The sequence below is a fragment of the Cyprinus carpio genome, chromosome A15 (genome assembly GCF_018340385.1).
Source record: "Cyprinus carpio isolate SPL01 chromosome A15, ASM1834038v1, whole genome shotgun sequence".
NCBI classification, from domain to species: domain Eukaryota; kingdom Metazoa; phylum Chordata; class Actinopteri; order Cypriniformes; family Cyprinidae; genus Cyprinus; species Cyprinus carpio.
Genome location: NC_056586.1, coordinates 8,622,534 through 8,635,091, shown reverse-complemented (window position 1 = coordinate 8,635,091; position 12,558 = coordinate 8,622,534). Strand labels below are relative to the sequence as shown.

The window sequence follows — 12,558 nt, the reverse complement described above, 5'->3', positions numbered from 1 at the left end:
AACATTTTCACAGAATCTGCAAACTTCCAAACCTGTGATTCATTAGCTTTTTTCAGACACTCATGTCCCTCCATTGAGATCACCTCATTCCTAAGCATACTTTTAGGTATGAAATGAAACCAGGCATGATGGGAAACTCTATTAAAACACTAAAGTTGTTTGTGTATGCACTAATGGATTTGGTTCCAGCACTCCATAACACACATTATCTCCCGTGCAGCAGTTTGGCGCCAGTATATCATGACAGTGAAGAGCATTGCCTCACCACCTCACTTCGCTTCAGAGGATCTGCTTTTGTGCCAGTCATGCCGATGAAAATGTAACCCCTCAGATCTACACTATTTACAGTAAATTCCTCCAAACTGCAAGACTCATGTTACGGTTACACATAAAGATGAACAGCTACTGGAATCAGATGCATTCCTTCCTTCGATCCTTGTACTTTACAAAAGACTAAAAGTGAATTTGCTTTCTTAAAAATATTTGCATGTGCAGTGAAGAAAAATGCTAGAAAAATATTTTGGGCTAGATTTATGTGCTTAAACCCACACTGATTAAACTGTTATGAAAAATGAAAGGGTTGTTTTTAGGACTGACCAGTACTTATGAGTGTTTTGATTAATGAGGGGATAAAAATATGACGCTGGATTAAAGCACAGTTGTAGTTGTTGCTTACTGCACATTTTAAAAGCAAATGAAGATACTGGCATAGATAAAGACAGACATTTGAAGGGTGCTTGAATACTGAGGTCTGTTTCCATCATAGCTAGTAACATAACATTTTTAATTATTATTATTTTTATTTTTTATATATAGCATGCCCTTAAGACAATTCTAGTATGTGTTTACATAGAAAAACTATGGAAAAGTAAAGTTAATTTCTGACCATGCTAAATATGAAAGCTACAGAAAAGAATGCTGAATTCTGGCTCCTTCATCTGGATGTCTTCTCTGTTCAATACGAGCGCTTCTTATCTGTCTTTCATATTCAGTTCCCAAATTGGCGGAGGGTCTGGACCACTAAAAATAGTGGGGCAGAGTGACATTGATAATCTCTGGTAAAGGCACGTTACAGACTCGTCTTTCTGCTGGAAACCAGCTAAATCATTGGCAGTCCTCTGCTGCTGACAGTCAGCTCCAGTTTTGCCCCAAGAGTGTCATCTCTGGATTTCAGTTGGGTAAAAAAAAAAAAAAAAAAGTCCCGCACTTCAAAACTTTGGAGTTTGAGTAGTTTGAAGGGTCTGTGTTTTGTAGAGAGAAAGATCTTCAGGGGATGGATCCTTTGAAAATATTCTTCTTGCTTCTCGATATTTATTTTATTTGAAATTTGACGGTTCCGAAAATAAGCTGATCTGGGCTGTCAATTCTCCAATATACTGCATCTAAAATTTAGACAAAAAACAAAAACAAAAAAATAATAATAATTTATAAAAAAAAAAATAATAATCTATCACAAAGGAAAGATAATTTATTATTTCCTTTTATTTTCACATAATAAATGTGTTAGATAAGAATAATGTTTTTATTTATGTTTAAGATTATATATGAGATATACAGTTATTTATTTAATTATTTAAGATTATGTATAAGATATACATGTACATAAATCATAAATATTTTTATAAGTGTAATTATTTATTTTTGTTTTCAGTATGTACTAAATTGATAAATAAATTAGAATACATTTTATTTGTTATTTCTCAGTTGCTGTTGTCTCTTCCTTAATTGTCTTTTATATTTTATTTAATTTATTCTTATTTAGCCATGTGGGATTTCTTGCATACTATAAAACTTCATTGCAGGGAGAGACTTCCTTTAAGCCTTTTGTTTATAAATAAATATTATTTATTTAGAAATTAAATAAATATTGTTTAAAATAGTAGATCCCAATGGAAAAATACCTTAAGGTTGTTTATTTATTTCTATTTATTTTACACATAAGAATGTGTTCTTTTTACCATTACTTTTAAGAATGTATTAATTATTTCTCTCTTTTTTCTCATAAGTATTTATTTTGCTCTAATTAGCTAAAAAGCATTATTTATTTATTAAAATTTTTATTGCATTTTATATTTATCAAAATATTTTTTTGTGGAGTACATTTTATTATTATTCATTGATCCTCATTTTATTTGTATTGTATTTTTCATTTAGTCCAGTGGTTTCATTTAAAAGTGGTTGAATAACGTTGGGATGATTAGGAATGAGTTCATGCACAGGGTTTAAAAAATTGTGGGATTTTCAACAATATCTGTACAGATGGGAACCGCAACATTCTTCTAAAGATCAAACATGCAGAGGCTGAGATACAGAACATGTGTCATTAAAAGCACACAAATCTCATGCAGTCCCACTGGGCTCAATCTTTGATCTCTGTCTCTCTATAGGCTAACATCAGCGTCAAACACCAGGGAGACAAGGTGATCGTCTTCGAGAGAGCTAACGTCATCTTCATCTTCAACTTCCACCCAACCAACAGCTACAGCAGCTACAGAGTGGCAGTGGGGCCGCCGGGGAAGTATCCTTCACCTCTGTAGACACTCCGTCTGATTTCAGTATTTGATATCTATCTCAGAGAAAATCAATGTTGCTTTTAACTACTACAAAATCTAAAACCATTAAAACATGTTTGTGATCATTGAAATTAAGCTGAAATAGGTTTAAAAAAAATTATAAAGTTCTAAAATTACTAAAATGAAAACTGAAATAAAAATAAATATCAAAGTTAAGTAGAAATATAAGAAAAAATCATAAAATTGACAAAGTACTTAACCAAATTTCTAAAATGTATACTAAAATAAAACATTTAAACTGTAAATATAAAAAATAAAAATAAAAATACGAATTAAATACTATAATAGAATTTATAACAAATAACAAAACACTAGTTGTAAATACCTTTATTTCTGACTGAGTGATTCACTTGTTGATCAAAAGTATAAAATTCACATGATCACATGATCTTTGTGATTGCATGCAAAGAAGGCAAAGCAAAATATTTGGTTATTGTATAATATTTTTTTATTGGGCATTTTACTGTTACAAAAATAAGCAGATTTGGGCCAGCAATACACATATTGCAGCTAATACCAATATAGTCTATAACTCACCCTCGTGTCGTTCCAAATATATGAAGTTCAGTGGAATTCAATTTTGAAAATTATACTGGTCTCAAAAACCCCATTGTAGTCCGTAAAAAATGTCTTCTGAAGTCATATGATAGCTTTTGTGTAACAAACGGCTGAAATTTAAGGTTGCAACTGCATGAGGGTGAGTAAATGATGACAGAATATTCATTGAAGAGTTTGATTGTGTACAACAGGTTTAGCCGCATCCATGTCGGTGGAAAGCTACAGGGAATGTTTTCAGCAGGGAAGTGAAGGAGAACCCAGCTTTCAGATGCAAACAGCTGTGTAGCCACAGAAATAGCTGTCATTATGAGCGTGAGAGGTAAACACGTGGGCGAATTTGCCTGGAGTTACAGTGTATGTGCCTGCGTGTTTGTGTGTCGGTAAGGTAACCGTGTTCGAAAGATGAGTCGAAGCAGAGCGTCCAATTAGAGCAGAGGACAGATGAAAGTGCCACTCTGTGTCAGAAGAGGTAAACAAGTCTGACCCAACGAGTCCAGAGTGCTTTTTCATTAAACCCCTACCATCTCTCACACACATATCTATGTGTATACACACCCATATTTCAGTGTTTTCTCACCGTCGTCTGTTAGACGGTTTTAGAGTCAGGTAAAGTCATAATAACATTTACATTTAATCATTTAGCAGATGCTTTTATCCAAAGCGACTTACAAATTAGGAGAACAATAGAAGCAATCAGAAGAAACGGGAGAGCAACAGAATGCAAGTGCTGTGACAAGTCCCAGTTAGTCTAGTACAGCACACATAGCTAGGTTTTTTTTTCTTTTTTTAAATAGAATGGAATAGATTAGGTAAATGCTAGTATTAGTTCATCAGGTGCTGGTGAGAAAAATATATGTCTTTAGATGTTTTTTAAAAAAGGCCAAAGACTCATTCCACCAGCTGGGCACTGTCCAGGAAAAGGATCGTGATAGTGATTTTGCACCTCTTTGGGATGGCACCACAAGGCATCGTTCACTTGCAGAACATAAGCTTCTGGAGGGCACATAAGTTTTAACTAGTGTGTTTAGGTATATTGGTGCAGCACCGGCTGTTGTCTTGTAAGCAAACATCAGTACCTTGAATTTGATGCGAGTAGCTACCGGAAGCCAGTGTAACCTGATGAGTAGATGTGTTACATGAGTTTTTTTTTTTCAACTCATTAAAGACCACTCTAGCTGCTGCATTCTGGATCAGTTGCAGAGGCTTGATAGTAGATGTGGGAAGGCCCACCAAGAGAGCATTACAATAGTCCAGTCTGGAGAGAACAAGAGCTTGGACAAGGAGTTGTGCAGCTCACTCTGATAGGAATGGACTAATCTTCCTAATGTTGTATAAGGCAAACCTGCAGGACCAGGCCTTTGTAGCATTATGGTCTGTGAAGCTTAACTGATCATCGATCACAACTCCAAGGTTCCTGGCTGTCCTGGAAGCAGTTATGGTTGACGAACCCAGCTGTATAGATAAGTTGTGATGAAGTGCTGGTTTGGCTGAGACCACTAGCAGTTCTGTCTTAGCAAGGTTGAGTTGAAAGTGATGGTCCTTCATCTAGCTAGAAATGTCTATCAGACAGGCTGCAATGCGACCAGCTACTGTCGGATCATCTGGTTGGAATATGAAGTAGAGTTGAGTGTCATTAGCATAGCAGTAATAAGAAAAGACATGCTTCTGAATGACAGATCCTAATGGTGACATGTAGATGGAGAAGAGAAGAGGTCCAAGCACTGAGCCTTGAGGAACCCCAGTAGCAAGAAGTCGTGACTTAGAAACCTCACCCCTCCAAGACATCCTGAAAGACCTACCTGGGAGGTAAGACTTGAACCATTGGAGTGCGGTTCCTTAGATGCCCATCTTCATGAGGGTGGACAATACACAGTATCTTTAGATGTGTGTGTCAAAGGGGCTTGTGTGTTTTTGTTGTGTTCAGAGTGACTAGGGGGCTTCAGTGGACTGTTTTACACTTGATAGTGCTGAGTAGTAATGTGACATTGAAAAATACCCTGGTCCTTACCCATAATTCCATATGACTGTCCTGCATCTCAGATGGGTCTTCTTGTGATTGCCCCTCTGATTTTTGTATCTAGTTCTGTTCATTTATTTAAGTTTACATTTTTAATTTAGGCCGCCAGTATCCCATTATACACCACTATATTGGATCAGTTTATGTTTTGATCATTTCATTTCCTATTTCGAATGGAATAATCTATCTATCTATTTTATTATTATTTTTATTATTATTATTATTATTTTTGTGATTTTTGATTTTTTTGGTCTGGAACACATGTGTTTGTGTTTACAGCTCAGATGAGGCCAAATGTGTCCCTGAAACATTGGAGCACAAAACATTTTGGAGCCTGTTTATGCTTAAATTCAATACCATGTGTGAAATGGGCCATTTTTTTCTCTCTTTCTGTTTACACATTAAAATACACTTTGGCATGAGCTCCTGCCTCATCAGTTGACAGCTGCAAAAGCCATATTGTTGTATACAAGTGGAGTTACAAACTTAATCTTTATTATAAAGGTAAAAACCAAAAAGCTTCAGGGAGGAGGACGTGGTCATGAATTTGGATTCTAGAGAGAGACAAAGCACTTCAACACCTTAAAAAGTCCCTCCCATGTCCTTTCAGCAGGACGAGCAGCAGTTTTGTTCCTCAGACTTCTCTTTTTTCAAAAACAGAAGACAAAGTTTCCCTTGAGTTAAGCACTCCACCACAAACATCAGCCATAAAAATTCTGTAGACATCAGCGTTTGACAGGAGCTCAAACCTTTGAAGCATTTTTTTTCCCTCCTTCTTCTTCTTCTTCTCAATCTTTGGTTCTCTGCTCTCTATGGGAGCATTCTTCAGGTGCTTCTCTCCATTCAGAAGGATGGAGGATTGTAAATCCCAGTTGGGTATCATCATGAAAGCACACCCTGTCGGGCCTGATGTGTCTTTGATACGCTGCGTGCCAACAGGCGTCTGAGATTGTGTCAGGTCATCATTCTCCTATTATCTGTCAGGGGCATTTACCTGAACGCCATTCTTAATAATTCAACCGTATCAGCATCCTCACTGAATCTGGAACAGGCTTGTCCTTGGGCAAAACTGCAGCACGCTTTACAACTCAAAGATGCTTGATGACTTTATACAAATAATAAAGTAATGAATGTGATAAAGGATGGAAAGGAGGAAAATGCATATTGATATGTATGAAGCCGAACACGAGTGATCTAATGAGAATGGTTTTTGCTGTTGGAATGAAAGTGTTGTAAGGAGGGTCAGTTTGTTATGCATGCATATTATGGTTGATTAGATCTAGTTTCTTGAAGAGCAAATCATACTACCTGCCTATTTACATTGACCAGTGTTTCTCTCCTGATCTCATTGAAATCATTGTAGAAGGTGGAAACCAGAACCATTAAAAATTTAAGATTTGCTCTATTCATTTATTTATTATTTATATACTGTACAGGCTACCATTTAGAAGTTTGGGGTTAGTAAATTACAGTTACTATTATTATTACAATTTAAAGTAACTGTTTTCTATTTTAATATTTTCTTTTATTTATTTATTATTATTATTTTTTTTTTTTTTGTTTTTTTGTTTGTTTTTTTTGCGATGACAAAACTGATTTTCAGCATCATAACTTCAGTTTTCACTGTGACATGGTCCTTTAGAAATCATTTTAATATGCTGATTTGCTGCTCAAGACACATTTCTTATTATTATCAATGTTGAAAACAGTTTTGCCATGTAATATTTTTTGTAGAAACTGTGATACATTTATTCAGGATTATTTGATGAATAGAAAGTTCAACTGAATAGCATTTATTTATAAAATGCCAATATTACAAAAGTCTTCACTGTCATTAAAATCAATGCATTCTTGCTAAATACAAATATTAATTTAAAGGGAGTGTTCAAAAATCATCACTTATTATTATTTACTCATGCTCATGTTGTTCCAAACCTGTATGAGGTTTTTTTTTTCTTCTTCTGCTGAACACAAAAGAAGATATTCATCATCAACTGTTTGGTTGCAAACTTTCTTCAAAATATCTTATTTTGTGTTCAGAAGAAACACTTATACAGTTTTGAAATGACATGGTGCATTTAATGACAGAATTTTCATTGTTGGGTGAACTATTCCTATAATGTGTTTTGTAGGAGTCATGACACTGGAGTTGTGGATCCAGATGCTAGTTTTTTTAAAAGTGCATGGACAAACAGGCAGGGTAAATCACCAGCAAACAGTAACATCCAAGAATAATCCAAGAGAGTAATCCAACAAGCAGGCACAAGGTCAGGGCAGGCAGCAAACAAACAAAACACGGAAACAGTCCAAGATCAAAAAACACTAAGGCAAGGAAACAAACACAGAAACTGGGAAAACATTACAGGCTTACAATCATGATGTGACGTGAGGAGTGTGTGTGCCGTTCTTGTGTGTGACTGATGAGGTGATGAGAGACAGGTGACTGCAATTGGTGATTGCTGATGAATCCGGCCAAAGGATTATGGGAAATAGAGTTCAGGGTAAAGTGGCAAGAGTCTGGAATGCTAGAGATTGTGACATAATGTACAAAAGTGTTTATTAAAAAAAAAATAATAATAATAAAAATCTTACTGAACCCAAACCTTTGAAATGGTAGAGTGTGTAATAGTTACAGTCAGAGCAGGTGCCAGTGCAACACTGATGATGGGGCGGCTGAAGTTACAAAAGGGAGCATTGACAGGGCACAAAGTGTCCCAACTAAAAAATTCACGGCCCATTCACATATTTGTCAGACCGGAAACAAACCTGCCCACTACTACTACAACTATTAGAACACTGGGTTCACACAGATAGTGTTTTGGTTGTTAAAAACGCTAGACACTGGTCAGTGGAATAAAAAAAAAGGAAGGTCTAGAGACGTGTTTTCAAAAGCTGAACTTCTTTGAACTTGAGCACCGTGTTTTAGAATAATGTATCATGCTCGAGAAGCTGCTATAAAGAACTGAGACAAGAGCGCAGCATTCAAAGACGTCCATAGCACGTTTACATTTAAAAATAATGGAAAAGCACTGCACTGGAATAAAAAAAACAAAAAGTGTTCTAAGTGAATGCCCCTACTACAAGCTACTTAGTTTTGAATTATGTTACATAAAACAAAATCGCATAGACCAACATATTTGAAAATCTGACATCCAGGAAATAAACACATTTTAGATCACACCCCATCCGCCCATGGCACTGGTAACAGTGGATATTTAGAAATTATCATTAACAAACCTAATAAAAGTTATTGTTGATATAACAATTATTGTTCATTGTTAGATCATTATACCTAATGTTTTAACTATTGTTAAACTATGTAAAGTTATTGATTTTCTAGACTGCTGTTGAGGTTGATTGCATTGATATATCACAGAATTATTCTTAATTATTAAATTATTATATTTTTTTTTTTTAACTAATTAAACTTTATTTAAGGGATTTTCTCAGGTTTTACACATATTGTAGTACTGACTGCATTTGTCAAACTTAACATTTCAACCCTGTACCCAAGATATTGTAGGGGGGGAAAAGATCAATTTATCAGTAATTTACCAATTTATCTCAACACTTGCCAAACTAACCTCACCTGAGTGACAGCTTCATTTGTGCTACATTTGCAACCCTTTTTCTTTTTCTGTTTAATTTAATGTTTAATGTGTATTGGTATAAATGTACAAAATCACACAAATCACATATTTTAAACCATATATAAAGTCCCATGTTTCTGCAGCCGGGTTGCAAAACAGTTCTTAAAACCTCTTGATGCTCAGAATTTTATGAAGTTATGAAAGCCCCTCAGAAAAGGTTCAGGCCCTATTTCAGCCCTATTTTCAACATGCCAATAGAATTTGTCCTATGTTTGATACAAGAAAAGGATACAAAATACAGCTCAGATTATTCAAATTGCAATGACATTTCGAAATTTGGTCGCAGAATGCTTCCCAGTGACAAGACCCGTTTGCCCCTCAAAGGACAGGCTGCCATTACTGCTGCCGCTAACACGAGAGAGGTGTGATATTCTCTTCCCAATCATGATCATGCACACGTTTTCTTCAGGTCATCAGCGCTTCAGAGTCCAACAGTCCTTAGACCTGCCACCCTATCATCTGCTATTTTTCCTCCTGTGAGCAAATTGACTTTGATCTCAGGCCCTCCTCTTTGTTCAGCAAGGCTTGGTTGATTACAGTGCTTCACCGCCGGTGCTGCCTGGCCTCCGAGACAAGCATCTGTAAGCGCTAACAAAAACATAATTGCTAAAAGCCTCCAACTGCCAATTTCAGCTGGAGAGCCACTGCTGTTACACTGGCACGCTTGCCAGGGAACATTGAATTAGCCATTCTGGGTCTTGTGTATTCGTTTTCGAGCTCATCTACACACACACACACACACACATACTTTTAGTATTCTTCCAGCATGTTTGTGCGTGCTGTTTTCTGTGCTGCCTGTCACGGATGCTTTGGTCCTGGGTGACAGTCATGCTTGTCTAATGGGAATGGGTAGTACTGATCAATGCATGAATGCTTAAGGTAGACTTCCTCTTTATAAAGGATCCCTGAGCCTTATTTATGCTCTTTCTCTCTCCGTCTCCCCGTCTGCCGTCTGTGTGAATCCACATGGGGCGGAACTGATATTCTGCAACGCAGCACTTCTTGCTTGCATCTTGCTTCTGGTGCTATTCCTCTAGAGCCACAACATCAATTGTTGGCATCGATAATAGCGTTATTGGTTTCAGAACAGCTCGGAAATACATTTCCAGTGGTAAGCAGTCTTAAAAGATCAGCCTAAAGACTTCCTGCCTGGCCAAGCTGTCCTGAAATGCCACAAACCCCTCAAAAACCATCAAACCATTTCAATTCAAGTTTATTTGTATAGCACTTTTCATGATACAAATTATTGCAAAGCAGCTATACAGAAAATTAAGTTTCTACAATATATTTAGTAGTAGCTTTTCAGTGGTGACTATGTCACCTATCTAGACCTGGCTAGGAGGCCCTATACTCTTAAAAAAATAAAATGATGTAAATGCTCTGCATTTAACCCATCTGAGGGCACACACGCAGCGGTGAGTAGGGAACACACACCTGGAGCAGTGGGCAGCCATTTTTGCTGCGGCGCCTGGAAAGCAGTTGAGGGTTCAGTGCCTTGCTCAAGGGTCTCAACTCAGTTGTGGTATCGAGGGTGGAAGAAAGAGTTGCTTCATTCACTCCCCCACCTACAATCCCTGCGGGTACCGAGACTCGATTTCCGCAACCTTTGGGTTACAAGTCTGACTCTTAAACCATTAACCATCGATGGTTCCATGAAAAACATTTAACATCCATGGAACATTTCCATTACAAAAGGTTCTTTAGATTCTTAAAATGTTTTTCAAACTAAGAATAAAATGGTTATTTTAAGAATTGCTCACTGAAAGGCTCTTCGGGAACCCAAAATGGTTCTTCTAAGGCATCCCTGTGAAAACCCTCTTTTATAACCTTTATTTTTTAGAGAGTAGGCTGGTTTAAGTGGTTCATTTCAGCAGGGAGATTGTCACAGTATGCCTTTGAAACCTTCCATCTGTCAGCTTTTCTGCTAATGATAATGATACATCATGAAAATTGTCCACTAATCAGTGGCTGTTCTTCGAAATGACAGCATGCAAACAGGGTCAAAGTTGAAGCTGTTTGAACAGTGCGTAACAGCGCTTGATCTGCAACTTGATGCTGCACTTTGCATTTGAACTGAAGAAGTGAAGACTAGTTTTAAATATTACTTTTTTTTCATGATTTTTTTTTTTTTTTTTTTTTTTTTTGCAACGTTTAATTTAGATTTAACATTAGCTACAGTTTTAATCAATAAGCCAAATCTTAGGGTTTGAAGTGAATATTTAACATTCTTGCTAACAGTAGTGTTTGTTTGGGTCACCATTAGGGTTTAGAGTCTCTAGTTTGTGCTCTGCACACAAAAAAATCATTAAAACACTGATAGATTTGTTATATGTTCTTATTTGTGTTATTTTATACCATAGATGAAGACAAATGCTAAATCATCATGTTAGAATGTAAAGCTAATGATTATCTCTTTACAAAATATAACTATATTTCAGTCATAGAAGTAAAAAGAAAAAATGTTCAGTTGTTTTATTTCATTCAGTGTTCCAGCCTACATGTTAAAAATCCAACTAAAGCTCATTAGGAAAACATGCCTGTGGTGACACTTCTACAAAATGATACTATGATTATTGCACGTTTCGTCACACTTTTAAAGTAAAATTTCCAGTGAGTGGCCCTAAAAGTGCATTCAGTTATATCCAAAATAGACGTGAATTTGGCAAAGTTTTATTACGGTAGTTGTTGTACGTTACGCGGCAGTTCAGAAATTAAATGTCCCATGAGTGGCGCCAAACCCTAACCTGACAGTGTGAGCAAAAACAAACATGAGATGAAAACACGTGATTTTATCTTGCTTCTGCAAGTCTTTGAGCTTCTCTGTTATAACACGTTTCACGAAACTCATTCCTGAGAGCTTGTTATCACGAGTGCAGTGCTGTACTGGGTGAGCTACCAAGCAAATTTACTTCAGATAACCCACACATATGGATCTGGTTAAAGTGATGCAAATGTCAAAATGTTTAAGTTTACAAATCATGCACTATGGTAAAAGTGTTGTGAGATCATAACGATATTGTACATGGAATAAGTCTTTAATGATAATCTGCCCCTGTAATCATAATCTGTGAAAATGAACAAATGTTGTTGCCATTTTACTGCCACTGATGTTAAAGGGGTCATATGATGTGATTTCCATTTTTCCTTTCTCTTTGGAGTGTTACAAGCTCTTGGTGCATACAGAAGATCTGTAAAGTTGCAAAGACTAAAGTCTCAAATCCAAAGAGATATTATTTATAGAAGTTAAGAGTCAACAACACCCCCCTAAAACGGCTTGTTCTAACACGCCCCCACGTGTCTACGTCACGATGTGGGAAGATTTGCATAAAGCCACCCAAATGGTTATGCAAAGAAAGAAGGCGTAACTTTTATTCTTGCTGTTGCCGCCGCCGCCATGTTGTGGAGTCGCTGTGTTTCGTTGTGAAAGCGAAACTACTTTGTTTGGCCTTCCAAAAGAGGACACAATTAGAATCAGTGGTTAAGCTGTATTTACAACACTGTTCCAGAACAGTTCAACCCAAATATTCACATGTGTGCAGCGCATTTTATGGAGGATGAGGACTGTTTCCTGAACCATTAGCCTACAATGCGTCTGTGGCACAAAGCCTTTTCTATAAAGTTGGGCAGTTCCAACTTTACAAGGATACAGCCTGTAAGTACGTTTTCATATTGAAATTAGTTTTGAGCAGTGTAGGGTAGCACTTGTTGTTTGTTGTTTCTCCGATCACAAATGTAGACGTGGTTTTATGTTCATGCAGTG

At 36.6% G+C, this 12,558-nt stretch overlaps 1 protein-coding gene across 1 annotated transcript in view; it reads left to right on the top strand.

The window, feature by feature from the left end:
• Positions 1-12,558, top strand: part of LOC109104275 (1,4-alpha-glucan-branching enzyme-like) — a 129,696-nt gene that overhangs the window by 91,586 nt on the left and 25,552 nt on the right. The window contains exon 14 of the mRNA XM_042770918.1: positions 2,388-2,518. Coding sequence (XP_042626852.1) covers positions 2,388-2,518 — 131 coding nt within the window. The remainder of the gene's footprint in view (positions 1-2,387; positions 2,519-12,558) is intronic.